Source organism: Leguminivora glycinivorella, chromosome 10, assembly GCF_023078275.1.
Source record: "Leguminivora glycinivorella isolate SPB_JAAS2020 chromosome 10, LegGlyc_1.1, whole genome shotgun sequence".
NCBI classification, from domain to species: domain Eukaryota; kingdom Metazoa; phylum Arthropoda; class Insecta; order Lepidoptera; family Tortricidae; genus Leguminivora; species Leguminivora glycinivorella.
Genome location: NC_062980.1, coordinates 14,094,702 through 14,114,699, shown reverse-complemented (window position 1 = coordinate 14,114,699; position 19,998 = coordinate 14,094,702). Strand labels below are relative to the sequence as shown.

Below are 19,998 nucleotides of genomic sequence, written 5' to 3'. Positions count from 1 at the left end.
GGTACTTCAGAATGAGTGTTTAAAAGTTTTGATGATTTTACAACCCGGCATCGTTTTTTCTTAATATTGTCGGAATATTCTTTTAAATTCTTGTCATATAAAATCAGTCTTTCCTCTACTTCTTCAATTAAAAGACAGATATCAATGTCGTCTTCAACAATCTGCATTTAAAATTATCTTTTTTTTCGAATAACTGGCAACATTGACAACCGACCGACGACTGTTTTGTCGCCGTGTGCGCACTTGCATTGAAAGTATTGAAACCCATAGGGAAGGAGACAGTTGCGTCGCAGGCCTGTCGTCGACCCCTGCGACAAAAAAGTTGCGTCGCAACGTGTGCGCACCTTCATACTAGCCCATAGACCGAGCGACGGAGACAAAACTGTTGCGTCGCCCGTCTGCGCCCTCCCTAAAAGCTCAGTTAATGGCCCCTGTACACACATGGCCAACGGTTCCACCAGCCCTTTGTGAAACCCCTTGGCCAAGATAAGAGCCGCTGTTTACACATTGGCGAACCAATCACTTGGCATTGGCTCTTCATGAAAGATGGACGTGGAATGGAAAAGTCTAGGAAATTCTAGATCATAGACATTGACAGAAAAATTTGATTAAAAAATAATAACCCCGTAGTAAAATTAAATTATTTGAAATATTAACAATTTTTTTAATATTATGATAAGAACATTTATCTTTTTTAGGAAATACATTAAACATTTGCAAGGTTATTTTATTTCCTAAAATCTACACTATTATTGACATAGATAAACTTATTATTTTCGTAAATATTTCACTACCGTCCTCTCTGACGGCTGACGACCAACTGAATGAAGCGCCAACGTGTAAACGCAGTTGGCCATTGGCGCCAAGATCCTTTGATGTGTGGACAAAAAACCGACACGAATCGGTTGGCCGGCAAGCGCAAGCGCCAACTGCCAACTTACGGCCAAGTAGCCCTCTACACACATGGCCAAGGGGGTTGGTGGAACTGTTGGCCATGTGTGTACAGCGGCCATAAGAACTACAAAAAACGCCCTTAGATAGAACCCCATTTATTTCAAGAGTCGAAACGAAAGATGTCAAATAACTATCACTGTCTCTTTTACTCTGGTAGGTTTATATTAACTCACTAGCGCCAGAAAATTGTAAAAGTTGATAGACAATTATTTCACTTTATTTATTAGGTTTACAGCAAATGGCATCGCGTGAAAATGACAGCAAAGTTGCTCAAAGTGAAATCTAATTTTAATTATATTTAACTACATTAAATAGTAATAAGTTCAGCTCATGTGCATTTTAATCATTTTAAACATCCCCTAATGAATATCATAAGTGTGTCACATCAACATAGGTCAAAATACTAACCAAAACAACCGAGTATCAGATGATCCATTGTATGTCAAGAGTTGTTATCAACAGCAATCTCACCTATATTTATTCAGTTTTGTGATTAATACTCCTTCAAAAATGACGGACATCAAGCCTCAGATTATGGCGCCAGCAAATGGCCTAGTGGACAAATCACAAGAACTCCAAAAGGAGATTTTGATGGAGAAACTTAGGTCCAAAACATCACAGTACAAAAATTTGTCTGAGACTTCCAAAGCCGTACGGATGGCGCTGCTGGTAAGTGGTTTTTCATACTTTGAATATGACTTTCATTGTTAACAATTTAACTTAGTAGTTTTATTTGTTTAGGACAAACGATGGGCCGTGGACAGTCAAGACCGAATGATCCTCCAAAAATGTCTGGATAGCTTGCAACACTGTATTAAAATCAGCTCTTTGCAAAGTCTTATAGAGAGGCTGGAATGTCTGTCAAGACAACTCGGGTAAGTGGCCTAATTAGGAGCAAAATATCTGGGCAACCGAGCGTCGCTCGGTTCTGTTTCGTATCCTTGACCTGTGTCGCCATCTAGTTCAAAAATAAATAGTACCTACATCGAGCGAAAGAATTCTCAGTCTTAACAACACAACTACTCTACATGAGATGGCGCGCGTTTTGCCACAAAAGCTCAAATAGTGTATTTTTCTATTCGTGTTAGCCTTGACCTGTGTCGCCATCTAGTCTTTGCAATAAATAGTACTTACATCGACCGAAAGAATTCTGTCTTAACAGTACAACTACTGCACACGAGATGGCGCGCGTAGAAAAACGCATGAAAACTCGAAAATTCGCGTTTTCCGGGACCTAAGGATAAGTTAGATCGATTTTTCACCCCCGAAAACCCCCACATAACAAATTTCAGCGAAATCGTTAGAGCGGTTTCCGAGATCGTCGGTATATATAAATAAATAAATAAATAAATAAATATACAAGAATTGCTCGTTTAAAAGTATAATATACAGTATGTTCTTGAGAGTATGTTGAATATTGCTTTATTGAGCTATATGATTTCAACTATACCGCTTCATGCCACTCTATATTAAATACTTAACTTTAACACAAAACTTAAAGTACCATTTAGATTTATTGATATTCTTAAAAAACTCATAGAATCAATGACTAACTTTAACACTTCAGTGTCAGCATGTGCAAGTGTGGCTAGTAATATGTGGCTGATAAAATGAACCCGGCTAAACAATCACTAGCACTGAATGTGTTCTACACACACACACACACACAAAACTATTTTTTATTCTTAACATAATTATAATTAATAATGTTTCTAGAATAACAAATTTATGTTCATTTAATTTTGGCTGCCATGTGACAGGCCTCTGGACAAATGTACCTAATTATAATTATTTCTTATTACTAATAAACTATTCTTATTCTTACGTGACAATAATACAGTCTTGTAATTTCTTCCTTAAGCATAATGAAAATATTTCAGAGCCAGAGCGGGTTAAACAAGCCCTTACTTCTTCACTTTCATCTTCAATATATTTCTTATTTGCAGGTTAAAATTAGTTGTTGGCACTTCTGGTGTCAACATGTTTATTTCTTCAGATATGTTTTATTTGGAAATACTTGTGGAGTCATCTGGATCTGTGAAAGATGTTAAGATTCATCATGAAGGAAAGGTAGGAGAAAAGTTTTATATTAATGGTAAATAAATTTTGATGTAGAAATGACTTAATATAATGTTACTTTTGTATTGAAAATATAAATTGAAACAAGTTAAATTCATCCCAATTTACTCATGCAACCAAGGTTCAAATAAAAAGTACAACGATTTTGTATGGTCCACCATACGTATGATCCTGCACTTCTGGGCCGAGTTAAGCTGGCAAGACCCCCAGCCACAGCATGCACAATAGCCTCTCTTTCCGAGGCTAAGTGTGGAATCTGGAGCCCATAACCATAGCATGGTGGAACTTACATGGATAAAAGCATCCAACTATAATGATTATAATGGTATAATTTCAGATAGAGCAACAGAGTTGTGAGGAGCTGGTGGCTTGCATATCTCGAGGGGATTTTGCTGATTTTACGGCTCAGTTGGAAGGCCTCACTGCCGTTTATCAGCTAAATGCAGAGAAAAAGGTTAGTAATTTATTCTACCATATTTTTCTAAAAATATATTGACACTAATAGCTATTGGTAAGTGTCTCTGAGAGGTCAATCCCAATTAAATAGAATAATAAGAACATGATTGTGAATATTTTTGCGGAGAGCTGGAAATGTTGGAATGTATACAATTTGGTTTTTCAGTCCATAAATAATAAAAATTCAGAACAGTCTATGGCAGCCTACACCATATTAAAGCAAAATAAAATTATTTGTTTACTTTAATGACTTACCTAGCAGTGGCAGTTTATACTCAGCTCTAAAACTATCTTTTTAAAGGTAAAATGCAAAGCATTCAGCGCACTGCAGAGTTTAGAAGAAGACCTGTGCACTCTTCGTCAGCTGCAGACCGTGAACAAGGACCCGTGGGCTCAGGTCCACAAGAGTCCTACGGGCTTTCTACAAAAGCGGAGGGGAGGTATAAACCTTGTGTCATTAAGTCTTTAATAAATATGTTTTGCAAGCCTTACAAAACTGTCTCTATAAATTACTAACAGTACCAATATTAACAAAGAAAAAAAAAAGAGACTATCCAATTTATAAGGAGAAATATTAATTTATCTGCTTTATTAGAGGGTTGAAGACACATTAAGTTTGCTTACATATTAACCCCCTTATTCATAAACGTGCACTAAAGTTGTCAAGCCGATAAAGTTCGTTTAAAGTCCCTTTCCGACGTATTGGTGTGATAGAATAGGACAAACGAATTTTATCTCCTTAGTAACTTTAGAGTACGTTTATGAATAAGGGGGTAATACAGTTTAATGAGATATACCTACCTTCATTACAATTTTACGCCTTACTGGCAAAAACTAGTAAAATTAAAAAGTATCATCATAGTGTCGTCCAGTTTTGTACACATTATTGATATGAGTAGGCTGATAGAGTCCATGATGCTGAGCAAGATCCACTAGGTTTCCCAAAATGTCCTAGGTTGATTGTATGAAACTTTCCTTTTTTGATACCGAATATGTATAGAGTACTTTTATGAATAAGGGGGTAATACAGTTTAATGAGATATACCTACCTTCATTACAATTTTACGCCTTACTGGCAAAAACTAGTAAAATTAAAAAGTATCATCATAGTGTCGTCCAGTTTTGTACACATTATTGATATGAAAGAGACAACACTATGACTTTGCCACTTTTTAATGTCTACTCTTTTTTGCCATACTGTAATATCCATAAAATCGTTTAAGTACAGGTAAATTTTATTTTCAGGGCATGCTATGCGCCTCACCTACTTCGTATCACCATACGAGCTTCTCGACAAAGAAAAAGGACTGCAACCTCTCACTGTTGAACTCCTGTCTATGGGAAAACCCTCTGCCTCCAGCGGCCTAGCATCGCTAGTGGCACCCTCTCACACACCTGTAGGGCACTCGGCTACAGTACTATTAGAGGGATCCACGGCGAATAAGCTACAGCTAGCACCTATCATTACTAATGGGAGAGGCGGCAAAGGAGTAGTAGTTGGGTAAGTTTTGTCATGATATATTAAGAGTTAACAAAGATTTTAAATAGACGCTCAGCTCTTTAGCGTTGACAGTGGCACCATCATATAAGCATCAGCAGCGGCTGGTCCATACAAGCCGATTCCCACCGGCTTGCCTAAAATTGATTACTTATAGTATAAAGTACCTAATGTTAAGGTAGGTTTCTTTTTGCTTTGGTGTTGCCTAGCAGAAATTTTCACCAGCCGCCACTGATAAGCATACAGTATAGTTAGATATACCCACACATACAGGGCTTTCCAGAAAGTGCATCACAAGGCCGCACTGGCAGGGTCGCCATGTAACGAAGAGCTTTGAGAGAAATAACTTGTTGATTGAAAGTTGAAAATTGAATTACTGAAATACGAATACGGAATATGTGTCTGGGTAGACAGTCACCTAGATATTCTACCTATAACAGATATACAGGTATTCATATTTGTTACAGAACAAATTCATACGGCGCGATGTACGCGCAACTAGTGCCTCAGAATAGCGCGATGTTGCCAGCTTGCTTCACTCTCAAGCTGTCGCAGCCGATGCCCCTGTGTACTGGCCTAGCCAAGCTGATTCATGCCACGACCGAGGTGACTATAATATTACAAACTTATATCTAAACAAACTCATGCGGCGCTGTATACGCGCAATTGGTGCCTCAGAACAGCGCTATGTTACCAGCTTACTTCAGTCTCAAACTCATGTTTTGCTTACAAAGCCAACACTAACTCAGTTATACGCTTAAATATAATTTGAAATTTCATTAGGGTTCTTTTAGATGGGGCACTCGAGTTTCATACAGGTACAGCGTATTTCGATCGGTCGGATGTTTTGGATGGAACTACTCGCAAACGAGTTAGCGTAGCACCTAAAACAGCCATAACTGGCGAATCGTCTGTGACGAACATTTCTTCTATTCAATCCACTTATTCCGATCCCTTGTACTTACCATTGTTGCTTGTAAAAAGTTTTAATGACTTTCATGAAATCCTAACTCAGCAATTCCCGTTAAGTTTGTACATTTGGATCACGTCTCCGATTTGGATAAAAATTGGTAGGCTGATAGAGTCCATGATGCTGAGCAAGATCCACTAGGTTTCCCAAAATGTCCTAGGTTGATTGTATGAAACTTTCCTTTTTTGATACCGAATATGTATAGAAATCTGGTAACAAAAAAGGAAGGTTTCATACAAACTACATCGGAGACGTGATCCAAATGTACAAACGGAGACGTGATCCAAATGTACAAACTTAACGGGAATTGCTCAACTATGATTGATATATGACGAAACCTGCATAGCTCTCCTCAATAAAGAATTTTAGAATAAGAGCCCACGACCAAAATTTTTGTCTCATAGCAATACAGCCAAAACCGCATCAAATCGATAGATACGATTATCCTGAACTCGAAAATACCAATATCAGACATTTTCCGCGTAGCGTTTGATCTGACCGAATTTTCAAAATTGAAAAGAATTTTACCGAACTGCATCATAGCAATATGTCTGATTTGCAGACTGTAGTTGAATGATAGTTCTGAGATACCGGAAACATATTTTTCAGACGTTAGTGGTGTAGCGCAAACCCGTAAAATCACTTAAAAAAATTAAAAATGAGACAAAAAAAATGTCTCATAGCAATACGTCTGAAAATCTTTTTTATTAGTAAATTTTGGTTATTTGATGCGAACAAAACAATTTTCAGACGGAAATGTGAACGCATTAAATTTTGAGACCGTTTTGAAAATGTTAACAAATTTTACCGACCGGTATCATAGCAATATGTCTGAAAATTGTTGGACATGATAAAATAAGTTGTCCACATGTGCAAAAAAATTATATCAGACAAATTAAGTGTAGCACCTTCTCTATCAGACAACTTTTTGATACTCAGATATCATTTAAAAATCGTATTGAGGCATCTTGAATTCTCTGTTACAAACCAATGAATACGTTGCGACCCTGAATTTATTAGATGATAATTAACAAAGAATTTACCCGAAACCGTAACATTGAAGTTGAAGGACTGAAATAAATCGCACAAAAGGAAACTGGGATGAAGTTGAAAAAAAAAACGGTTTATTCAAAGTTACAAAATATTCTCGTATTCAATCGCTGTCGGATTCGGAATCGTCGTCTTCGAAATCACTCTCGACGTCGCTCGGGAGATCTTCAACGTCCTCTTCTGTAAAATAAACATCGTTAGTAAACATTTTTATATTAAAGGAAAAAAATGTTTAGAATCGTTAGCAGATGTTTCTGCTTAATAAAAATTAATTTATCGTTAGTAAAAATCACGAACTTATTTATGAAATTAACAGCAAAAGCCATGTAAACTGTACCTGTTATGAATGATGATTTGTCGTCCAAAATAACGTTGCTCAACTCAGGTAGTTGGTTGCCAGAGAACCACGAAAACTGAAATCGTCCTTCGTCTTCATACCAACCATGGGAGTATATGCTACACTTAAAGTGTCTGAAAACAGGTTTTTGGTAATCATGGCAGCAATACGAAAAGTAAAAAAAAAAAATTATCCGTATTGCTATGATACAGGTCGGCTAAATTTGTTGACATTTTCAAAAATGCGCTCAGGCTATGTGCTACGCGCAAAATGTCTGAAAACAAACTTTTTCGTAATACAATTATAAAATCTATGTACATTTTCACTATCAGACGTATTGCTATAATACCGACTGCCTTTTTTTTTGACACAGCAGAAATGGCCTCCCACGCAGTTGCTACACTTTCGACCGTTACTACGCACCTAGTCGGGTTCAGAATCATACAATCTAACGATTTTATAGGGTTTTTGCCGTATTGCTATGAGACATGGTTTTGGTCGTGGGCTCTAGTACTATTTGTTATTTTCGTATTGATAATGTGTGTATTTTTTTTTTAGTTTTTTTTTTTAGTTTTTTTTTTTGATACAATTAATTATATGCTAATATAATTTTTTTTGTAAGATTATTATTCTATAAGTTAATTTGCGAGAAATAAAAGGCTTTTTTATTTATTTTATTTTTAATGTGTGTATTGTTTCCAGGTGGAGATAGCGGGCGACTGGGCCAACCCGATACCGATGCTGGGTCTTGTGGCGCAGCAGGCGTACAACAAACTAACACCAGGGAAAACCATCGAGCTTAACCTCAGCAAGGGACTTTTTGTGGTGAGCACTAATCACCATTTGTTCCTTAAATAAATATTAGAGACCAATGATGTCAATAAACCAAAAACTTCGCATATAAAAGGTTTCAGTTGAATTCGAAGGCTGTGCTCCTAGTCAAGTAATTAATTCTAGTTAATTTTTAAACTTACTTGTTTCGTATAAACTGAAAATAATTATAATTTATTGTTAGTTGTTAGTGTTACTACTTAAAAAAAATTAATAAAATGATTTGATTTGTTCCATACATCGATTTACTTGTTTCCTATTTCCACTACCACTAAAAGTTGCGATTTCCACAATGTCTAATGTTTTCATAAAGTTCCATCCAAACATATATTCGACGAAAATTAGTAATGCCATCTATCGCTATCCAGCGGAAATGAAAAAGCGACGCCATCGCGAGTGTTCGCCGGATAGCCTATATGACGTTCTGTATTTTTTTACGACTTTTCAATTTCACAGAGAATAAATAAATAAATAAATAAATAAATAAATATAAATATAAATATTATAGGACATTCTTACACAGATTGACTGAGGCCCACGGTAAGCTCAAGAAGGCTGAAAAAAGTAAAAGAAACGTCTGCGCACAAAAAGTTTTACAATCATCATTCGTCAATCCTGTATTGTTTCCATTGGCTAATAAATGTCTTTGTTCTTTCAGAGCCTACCTGAACAGACCCAGTGCTACTTCCTATGCTCGGGCGGCGCGCTACCCGGCCGCGTGGTCCGCAGCGTGCCATTCACGCACCCCTCCCATGTACCCCCACTACTGGCCGCGTTACGTCAGCAGGCGCTGTTCAACGCGCTCGTCGCCAGCTGCGTGCGCCCGCAACCAAGACACGGTGAGCTCTCTGTGCTGCACGTGCTGTGTTCATGCACGCGCCCCGCTCCTGGCCGCGTTACGTCAGCAGGCGCTGTTCAACGCGCTCGTCGCCAGCTGCGTGCGCCCGCAGCCAAGACACGGTGAGCTCTCTGTGCTGCACGTGCTGTGTTCATGCACGCGCCCCGCTCCTGGCCGCGTTACGTCAGCAGGCGCTGTTCAACGCGCTCGTCGCCAGCTGCGTGCGCCCGCAACCAAGACACGGTGAGCTCTCTGTGCTGCACGTGCTGTGTTCATGCACGCGCCCCGCTCCTGGCCGTGTTACGTCAGCAGGCGCTGTTCAACGCGCTCGTCGCCAGCTGCGTGCGCCCGCAGCCAAGACACGGTAAGCTCTCTGTGCTGCACGTGCTGTGTTCATGCACGCGCCCCGCTCCTGGCCGCGTTACGTCAGCAGGCGCTGTTCAACGCGCTCGTCGCCAGCTGCGTGCGCCCGCAACCAAGACACGGTGAGCTCTCTGTGCTGCACGTGCTGTGTTCATGCACGCGCCCCGCTCCTGGCCGCGTTACGTCAGCAGGCGCTGTTCAACGCGCTCGTCGCCAGCTGCGTGCGCCCGCAACCAAGACACGGTGAGCTCTCTGTGCTGCACGTGCTGTGTTCATGCACGCGCCCCGCTCCTGGCCGCGTTACGTCAGCAGGCGCTGTTCAACGCGCTCGTCGCCAGCTGTGTGCGCCCGCAACCAAGACACGGTGAGCTCTCTGTGCTGCACGTGCTGTGTTCATGCACGCGCCCCGCTCCTAGCCGCGTTACGTCAGCAGGCGCTGTTCAACGCGCTCGTCGCCAGCTGCGTGCGCCCGCAACCAAGACACGGTGAGCTCTCTGTGCTGCACGTGCTGTGTTCATGCACGCGCCCCGCTCCTGGCCGCGTTACGTCAGCAGGCGCTGTTCAACGCGCTCGTCGCCAGCTGCGTGCGCCCGCAGCCAAGACACGGTGAGCTCTCTGTGCTGCACGTGCTGTGTTCATGCACGCGCCCCGCTCCTGGCCGCGTTACGTCAGCAGGCGCTGTTCAACGCGCTCGTCGCCAGCTGCGTGCGCCCGCAACCAAGACACGGTGAGCTCTCTGTGCTGCACGTGCTGTGTTCACGCACGCGCCCCGCTCCTGGCCGCGTTACGTCAGCAGGCGCTGTTCAACGCGCTCGTCGCCAGCTGCGTGCGCCCGCAACCAAGACACGGTGAGCTCTCTGTGCTGCACGTGCTGTGTTCATGCACGCGCCCCGCTCCTGGCCGCGTTACGTCAGCAGGCGCTGTTCAACGCGCTCGTCGCCAGCGGCGTGCGCTCGCAACCAAGACACGGTGAGCTCTCTGTGCTGCACGTGCTATGTTCGACGACCGGTCTGGCTCAGTCGGTAGTGACCCTGCCTGCTGAGCCGCGGTCCTGGGTTCGAATCCCGGTAAGGGCATTTATTTGTGTGCTGAGCACAGATATTTGTTCCTGAGTATGGATGTTTTCTATGTATATAAAAAAAATTAAATTAAAAAAAATTAAAATTCATTTATTTCAAGTAACGAGGACTCATACAATAGATAATAATTTCATTACACATTTACACTATTTAAATATAATTACAAAATAAATAACACTATATACTAATATTCTAGAGACTAGGTACTACTTTTATTGATTGCTATGCTAAACATGCCTGTCGCAGCAATGGCGAATATATAAACAGTCAACTCTGCCAGCAATCATAGCCAGGACGGCATTGGGGCTGGCTCGCACCCTACGCACCAGGGCAGCCGCTCGCGTGCGCATGCTCGCGAAGAAGCACGCCGTGCGCGCCTCCGCGAACATGCCCGACGCGCTGCAATAGCGAGGCAGCCCCATCACCGCCCTGAACGCATTATTAAATTGCACTCGGAGGGTGTTGTAGGCTTTCTGAGTATAGTTCGCCCACAGGCTGCACGTATACAGAGACGTGCAGTACGCTCTGAAAAGCGTTCCTTTCACGTCTCGGGAACACCTTGCAAACCTGCGGGCGATCATGTTAGCTCTAACACATAAAGCCTTCCGCTCACGCTCGATGTCAGCATTGTCCTTGAGGTCGGTCGTAACGATATGGCCAAGATATTTAAATTGTAGCACTCTATCCAGAGGAACACCATCAAGGTAGATAGGTGGCACTTCCAATACTCGCTTAGACCCAGCCTCAAAGACCATGTATTGACTTTTACGTGCATTGTACATCAAACCATGGTCACGGGCGTATTCCTCACATGACTTCAGTAGGGACCGAATGCCACACACTGACGCACTCAGCAGAACCATATCGTCTGCATAGCTCAAGTTATTTACGCAGATTCCGTCCACATGACAGCCGATATGTTTACCGCTGAGCCCGACAATAAGTGCATCTATGTACAGGTTGAAGAGAGAGGGAGATGTTAGTCCTCCTTGTCTCACTCCACACTCCAGCCTGTACTCATCCGACATCGCTCCCGCCCACCTTACACTATTGACCTGGTGTCCGTACCAATGCTTGAAGATATTAATTACTTCCTGGGGCACATGAATGCTCTTAAGCTTTTGCCACAAAAGTTCATAGGACACCAGGTCAAAAGCTTTGGATAAATCCAAAAAACACGCATACACAGGGGTTTTGCGATCCGTATAGTATCTGATGACATGCTTAAGCGACAGAATAGCACTTTCTGTTGATAACCGAGGTCTGAAGCCAAATTGGTTATCATGGAGAGACAGGTGTTTATCAAGCTGTATATTAAGCATGCCATCAAACACTTTCGCAATGATGGTCGCAAGAGAGATAGGCCTATAGTTGCTTGTATCTGACAGGTTTCCAGTTTTGTTTTTTACTACAGGTACAACTATAGTCCTCATAAGATCGGGCGGAAGATACGAGTGACTCACACATAAAGAAAATAACATCGCAAGAACTCTTGAAATATGCGGCCCGGCGTGTTGGAGGTGTTCAACACTGAGGCCATCATGGCCAGGGGACTTACCTTTGGTTATTGAATGTATAACTTTAGCCACTTCTTTCGCTGTGAATCTCACCAGGCTCCCCTCCAGTTTGACCCCAGTGCTAAACGAACTCACATCGGGACGTGCTCGTGCTTGGACATGAAAGTGTTTCCTAAATGTTTCCGCGATATCCTTAGGCTTGCTCAATCCATTGACGCTCGTCGGGAGGCCAGGCCGAATGTTTAACTTACTTGTACCTTGCCAAAAGCCTTTGAAATTTCCTCTGGCATGTTGTCTAGCAAGAGCATCCATTTTTATTTATTTATATAAGTATGTATTTATCTATTTAAGTATGTGTATCATCGCTTAGCACCCATAATACAAGCTTTGCTTAGTTTGGGGCTAAGTTGATCTGTGTAAGGTGTCCCCAATATTTATTTATTTTATGTTCACGTCACACGAGTCAAACCAAGACATCGTACTCGGCCGAGATGCATTCGCGCCAGATATTTTTTGTGTGACAATAGGTTCTGTAGAATAAATGCCTCCTTTTGATCAACCGTTACTGAAATCGTTGGTGTTTTATTTTTCGAAGGAATTCGTATTGGATCCACGTTGTGTTGAAGGAACATTTCATATCTGTGTATCTAAACTACCCAACTACCAACTCAATAACTGGTTCCACGAAAACGTTTACTTTTGATAAACGCTTTAAAATCCTCCTTTGTCGCATTCAAGCTTGATAACCCTCTTTTGTTTCAGCGATGGACCTAGAGAACGTAGTGATGTTCGAAGTGAGCGCGCTAACCTGGGAGCATATATCCGTCTCCCTCGAACACCCGTTGGAAGAGAGCATGGCTACTGTAGAACTGGATCTCTCAGACGCGGCTGCACCTAGAGCCAGCGTCCATACACTAGGAGCGCCGCCTAGGGAACCTGTGGATGAATATGTTACCAGGGTGCTACAGAAGAGTCACTCTATACCAATAACATTGAGGTAAGTCAAACTTTGTGTAGATTTTAACAGACATCCCCAGTCAAAGTCCTATTAGTTCAGTTGAGGTAACTTCTAACTAATATTCTAACTAATCATTACAATCTCATACTGGCTCTATAATATTGTGCACCAAACTAACTATCTCTGTTTTGCCCAATGGTTGACTGGTAGAGAATGCCTTAAGGCGTTAAGTCCGCCATTTGTACTTTTTATTGATAATTTGTGCAATAAAGTTTAAATAAATAAATAAAACTTCTACATGTTAAACTACTAGGATAGCATACCCAATCCTACATCAGATACGCGTCGCGCCCTCTCGTCGAATTTTCGAGACTGACCTTCAGTACTTATTATTGAATTGTTCTATAAGCTTTTTGAGTTTTACGGCCCGACCACGACATCAGTCTAAGCTCGACAGTGGTGAGCGGCGGCCATACATTGGAGCGAGACACAGCGATGGGACTTTTCATTCGCACGTATGGCTGCCGCTCACCGCTGTCGCGCGTAGACCAATGTCGTGGCCGGGCCGTTAGACTTGGAAAGAGTTTCAAGATATTTAAGCTAATACATACTTTTACTATTTTACAGTACTTACAAGACTACATTCATGAACAAAAGAACTCATATTACCTTGTTCCCCTCAGGTCACTCACGAAAATCTGGGAGCGCGAAGCAGCAACGAAGCACATGAACGGAGGCTACTCAGCGTTGGATTCAAATTTTAGCTGCGGCCTGGGGGGCATCGACCCCGGGGGCGACGTCAAGCACGAGCCGGGGGCCATGGGCGGCCGCGCGCTGTTCCCCTCCAACGTGAGCCATCCGCACCAGGGAGGTGAGACCTTACAGACTGTTGTGACACATCTGTGGTGACAAGCATAATCTGGGGGCCATGGGCGCTTTTCCGCTCCAACGTGAGCCATCCGCACCAGGGAGGTGAGACCTTACAGACTGTTGTGACACATCTGTGGTGACAAGCATAATCTGGGGGCCATGGGCGCTTTTCCCCTCCAATGTGAGCCAACTGCACCAGGGAGGTGAGACCTTACAGACTGTTGTGACACATCTGTGGTGACAAGCATAATCTGGGGGCCATTTACATGAGGTGAAGGGGCTTTGTATGACAGACTATTATGGCACACACGAGAGTGACAAGAATGAACCGGGGGCTATGGGCGGCCACGCGCTTTTCCCCTCCAACGTGAGCCATCATCCGCACCAGGGAAGTAAGTACTTACTGCCTTGTGCTACAGACTATAGGCTAGTTTCCTATACTTAAAATAAAATATTTTATGCAGTGCACGAAATAAAGCATCACATAATTAGAAGGAAAATATGGACAGTAGTTATTTTTAAACACAATTTCCATTTAATAAGTCAAAGAGAAAGCTAAAAAGTAAATTAATTGACCGTGACCTCACTCCTCAGTATTTCATAGTAATTCCATATTAGCAAATCGTTTTGTCAGTTCATAAAAAGAAGCTGATTTGACAAGTAGGAAACTAGCCTATTGTATTGTAGCACACCCCAGAACAACTTGGGGGACTTGTCGCAAATGCATGATAATTAGATTAGCGAAGAAATGTTTCGAAACCGTTAAAACCCTCTTAAGCCGATATTTCAGACTTTTAATAAGAATCAAGTAGGTAACCAATGGTATAAAAAAAGTTTTGGATATGTTAGATGAGTGAAAATATTTTCATTAATCTCAATCTAACCTAATTTAAAAATCTATATTAGAACACCATCTCAAACAAAATATAGGTGAATAACTTAAGAAAGTCACCTGTTGTATGTGTGAGTAACGTGTTCGAATAGAGAAAACATATTTAAAATTAGTAACACAAACAAAACAAACGCCTATTCAAACACGTCACTCACACATACAACAGGTGACTTTCTTAAGTTTTTAACCTATATATCTCTTTCCCAGGTGCATACCTCTCGGAGCAACAACACCACCACCTCTCGATGATGTGCCAAGACTCCGAAAAGCAAACCGACGATCGAAAATCGAAGAAGCGAAAATCCGATTCCGACCCCTGGCACACCGGGCCTAAGAAAGGCAAGCCGGGGAGTATGGGGGAACTACAGGATTCCGATAGCGAGAGTGAGAACTCAGATGTAAATGAGGATGATAATACTATGAATAGTAATTCGACGAACGATGAGCAGTCGTCGGTGTCTCAGAATGAGTTCGCGTCGGATGTGGAAATGTCGGGTATAGATGCGACGGACACGCTCGCGGCCGATACTAGGCAGTCGTCAGATATGGATAACTCGAATGATGGGGATGTGGAGGATATTATGAGGTTAGTTTTTTATGGGTATAAATTCAAAAGTATTTTAAGAGGGTTACTCACTTAGGTGTCAGAAATCAGAAATATTTATTGTTTAAACTGTGTAGGTACAGGAAGTAACACTAGTCACTCCTATTGAGTCGATATAACGCTCGACATGTTTTGATCCATTTACCAGGATTTTTTCAAGAGTAGCGACCCCGCCTTTACGCATCGAGCGCGACGCATACTGCGGGCGTTAGCCCTGCGCGCGCGGCTGCTCTTGAAAAAGATCCTCGGAAATGGATCGAAGCATGTCGAGCGTTATATCGACTTAATACGAGAGTAAACCCGCCTAAAATATTTTTAAATATGTCTGAGTCTCACGGGAGGTTTATGGTTATAAATTCTTTTATACATTTTTTTTTTTTATTAAACCAACGCGGATACCATGAGCAGAAAATTGTTACCACTTAGGATCAAAAATAACATCACAATAATCATAGTGTCCACTTTTGAAGTATATTAGAACTTAGTGAAACTACGGTGGTACTCACGTTATTATATCGCTGCTGCTACATGTTTCGGGCCAATTCTGGAGGCCCCTCTTTGGGCATATAGGAGTTTTCGCGGCGGCTAAACTCCGTGTCACCGCAGTAGCAATATAATAACGTGAGTACAACCGTAGATTCATTAGTTATTTGAACAGAGTCAATCCGCGACAAGAGTCACGATTCTATGGCATGTTCCAATTATTCACGACGCAAGTTCAAGTGATAATCAAGCCTTAAATAAGTGTTACATTCCCGAAATATGCATAGATCCTTTCATTTGTAGCTGTAGTTCAAATAAAACGAAACGTCTATTAAAACTTATCCTTTTACAGGAATTCTTTTCACAAGTCTGAGCACAAACGGCAAAAATTGAAAAAGGAAGAAAACCGGAGTCGGAGCGCTTCCTCCCTGCTGCTGGAGCTGACGGAGGGCAAGTCGTACATGCCGTCCTCCGTCAGCATCACGCCCATCGGCGCCGCGCCCGCGCCCGCGCTGTCCTCCGTGCTGTGCCTCGACCGCCGCCCCGGCATCGAGATCATCCCCATCACCGCCGCGCCGCCCGCCGCGCTGCCCAGCTCCATCACCATCACCCCCATCACCAACTCCCAGCTCAAATCCCTCGACATACGCTCCGAGAAGAAGTCCAGCCGCTCCGAGGAGCGCAGCAAGGAGAAGAAGAAGAAACGCCGCCGGGACGATTCCATGGGTCCGCCCGAGAAGGTCCCACCGAAACAGGACCCTCTAACGAAACCCGTGTCCGTCAGCATCAAGCCCACCGACGGGTCCCCGATGCGCGCTACCTCCCCAAACTCGCTCCTGCGGAAATTCAGCCCGAGCCCCACCCACGGCCGATCCGTCTCCATCACCAAATCTCCCAGCCCCAGCTCTGTCAAAAGCATGGGCAAGCCATCCGGCACCTCCAGCCACCACAGCAGCCCGCGCCACTCGCCCGTCCAGAACAGCCCCAAACACCTCTCCGGGTATTCCAGTCCAAAAAACCACAGCATATCCTCCCCTAAACACAGCTCGTCCGGATCGGGGAAACCTAGCATGTCAGCCCTTAAATCCGCCACTAGCGGCTCACCCTCCGGCAAGTCCGGCACCACGGGCTACGACCTCTCCAAAAAGATATCCAAAGACAGCTACGGCTCCGGCTCCTCCGCCTCCCGGGACAAGGAGAAGAAACATTCCGGCTTATCTTTTTCCAGCTCGGGTAGAAGTAGTCCTAAATTAAAAAACCCGATGAAGCTCAAAGCGCTAGAGATAACCCCGATCTCCTGTGATACACCGGTCAATGAACCCCTCATCTCCCCGCCGAACGTCGAGGTGAACAAGTCGAACGCGCCCAGCCAGGCGCGCAACCGGAAAGGCTCCCTCAGCGCTGTGATAGACAAACTCAAATCCGCCCAGCACTGCGGCCCCGAAACCGAACTGGGCGGCGGCAAGTCGAGCTCATCTAGTTCTAGTAAATTCTCGGAATCAAAAAACAGTTCAAGTAGCAGTAGTAAAATCAGTGAGAATAAAAATCAGGAGTACATGGTGAAGCCGAGCTTAGACGGTATGAAGATCACAATCAATAAAACGAGGACTAAGGACTCATCCAGCAGTAGCTCCAAATTAAATTATAGTAGCTCGAGCTCCAATAAACAGTCCTCGCCGCAGCTCACTCCTCCGAGTCAGGGCTCCCCGAAGACCCACACGGGGCTGAAGCCTGGCGTCATGAGCGGCCCCGCATCCAAAAAAACTCAGGTGATGCAGTCCTCCAAGTCGAGCACCGTGACGCCCGGCTCCACGCCGCCCAAGGTCAACACCAGCCCCTCCGAGTCTTCGGGCAACTCCAGCGGCGTGCCCAAAGTGCCTTATTCAAAGTCTTCCAGCTCCAGTGCTGGTATGAACCTATCCAAATCCGCTTCGAAAACCAGCTCCGGCTCTCCAAAATCAAGCAGCACCGACATGTCCAAAATCATCAGAGACCGAGAACGAGAAAAAGCGCGAACGAAACTAATGAGCAATTCCGAAAAATCCATATTCTCATCTAAATCTGAGCGACATTCGAGCCCGAGCGGGTCTAGGGATGACGTCGACGGCGACAGGTTTAAAACTGCCGCTAAAGAGTCCAACTTTTTAGTGGAAGGTCTGATCAAACCCCTCGACACCAGTAAATTCCAAATACCCAAGTTGAAAAACCAGAATACTCCCGATAAGAACAGCCCAGTATCCCAGTACGACAGTCGGTCGCTGGTCAACGATTTCGCTCGCACACTGGATCAGGGCAAATATCCGTTCCCGCACTACGATAATCCGAACGCTCGAACGCCCGAGGCTTTGCAGAAATCGGCCTACCCACTAAACGTTCCGAAACCATTATTAAACATGGGTTCATTAAGTCCGAAAACCGTTACGCCCGGTAAAATAGAACCAGAACGCCCTATAGAATACTCTAAGGTTTCTGAGAGTATATCAAAAGGCGAGAGTCCCCAACGCAGCAAAGACGAGAAAGACTACACCGGATCATTTCCGCTGATGCCATTAGATTTTAAAACGGAGATAGCTAAAGGATTCGCCGCTCCGAAGGGGTCAGAAGACAGGAAGGGTGCGGATTCGTGTATGAAGCCGCCGGCGAGCGGGGCTATAGCTCGAAGCGGGGCCACGACTCCTCAGGAGGCGGCCGAGATGTTACTAGACTTCTCGTCGTCATCAGGTAGCAAAGTGTCAGGGCTGGTGGCGGTGCGGCCTGTGTACCCGGCGTCGCCCGCGCTGCTACTCGCTAAGAGCCCCGCGCCGTCGCCGCTAGTGGCGCCCTCGCCGCACTCCAACTCACCCTGCATCACCGACGATGAGCTCATGGACGAAGCGCTCGTCGGTCCCGGAAAGTAAACACATTTATATACACCCCAGGCAGGATTACATATGTGCTATTTTCAAGCAAATAGATATCACAGTGTCACTTAAACATAAGGACGCTTTTACTTGAAAAAGTCACATATTATAACGTTTTATTTGATGACTGTCGCGCCTGTTACTCATGCTTAAAAAAGTTTGGCGAAAGAGATTCAATTGTCACGTCAAAGGATGAGGAAAGAATTCTGTTAAATTCCTGTTGCCATAAATGTAAGTACCTACCTAAGGTAAATCTCATTTGAATCTCCTTCGCTACGCTGGTTTTACTCAACGATATTAAGCTTAAGGAATTAATTGTAATTATTGTTTCACCATCTAATTTATCGAGGTTATATTTATTAATGAGGTAACTGTCTCTATAATTGTAGGTTTAATTATGTGTTCTGTGTTCATGTAATCATACCAAGTATTTTGCAATGTTCATAGATTTAGAACATAATTTATTCTGCATTATTCATTTGCTGTATAATATTGTAAATGTATAATTATAAATGTCGAAATTCTGAATTCAATTACATAAATGTCCATGTAAATGTATATAAAAAAAAAGAACCAGTTAAATAATACAGAAACAATTAGAGTAAGGTACAATGATTTCGTAAACTAAGAGCGTACAGTCAAATTGTTAAATATAGATGCGGTCAAAGTGTCAAAAACATGTTTCCACCAGCACCACCTTATTAATGCAAGCAATAAAGTCATGTCTACATATTTTTGCCATTTTGTTCGCATCATATGTAGTACCTGTACAGTCAACCAATTAGGCCACTGTAGAAATGTCATAGTGGCGTTATAAGTCAGATTGTAAGAAATCTCTTACTGCTTGTCATTTTGACATCGTTGTAGAGTGGCCTAGAGTTCCAATTGGTTGACTGCACCTAGGATACATTGTGTCATTCACAAGGATGTGTGCCTTGGTTCATATTGTCATAGCATTAAAGGAGGGTTGTCAAACACGGCCGTCATCGTGAATGGCACAATCTGTAGTAAACCAATTGTTTACCTTTTGTGTACATACGTTATAAAACCAATTTATTAATATATAATTAATGATTACGAATAATAATTAAATGACGGTATTGGAAGCTTATTAATTGGAAAAGATTTTTTAGAAATAAAGGTAAATAATTTATTTTGATGTCGTTTTATTGAAAGCTCAAGACGTAACCTTGCTTCGACCGAAAGATTTTTTAACATTTATCTAACAGGATTAGATCACGAATTTTCATTTACCAATCTAATCATAATTTTGAAGAAGTTTGACGTTTGTAAATATTATAGGACATTCTTACACAGAT

At 43.0% G+C, this 19,998-nt stretch overlaps 1 protein-coding gene across 1 annotated transcript; it reads left to right on the top strand.

Moving 5' to 3' along the window:
• The first annotated feature begins 1,210 nt into the window (after window positions 1-1,210).
• On the top strand, window positions 1,211-19,868 carry LOC125230176 (mediator of RNA polymerase II transcription subunit 1). The gene is made up of 13 exons (XM_048135231.1): window positions 1,211-1,623; window positions 1,696-1,829; window positions 2,901-3,024; window positions 3,371-3,487; window positions 3,791-3,929; window positions 4,735-4,990; window positions 5,455-5,593; window positions 8,047-8,169; window positions 8,834-9,014; window positions 12,735-12,969; window positions 13,614-13,801; window positions 14,900-15,278; window positions 16,132-19,868. The coding sequence occupies exons 1-13, from the start codon at window positions 1,465-1,467 to the stop codon at window positions 18,674-18,676; spliced, it is 4,719 nt and encodes a 1,572-aa protein (XP_047991188.1). The 5' UTR covers window positions 1,211-1,464; the 3' UTR covers window positions 18,677-19,868.
• The last annotated feature ends 130 nt before the right edge of the window (window positions 19,869-19,998 follow it).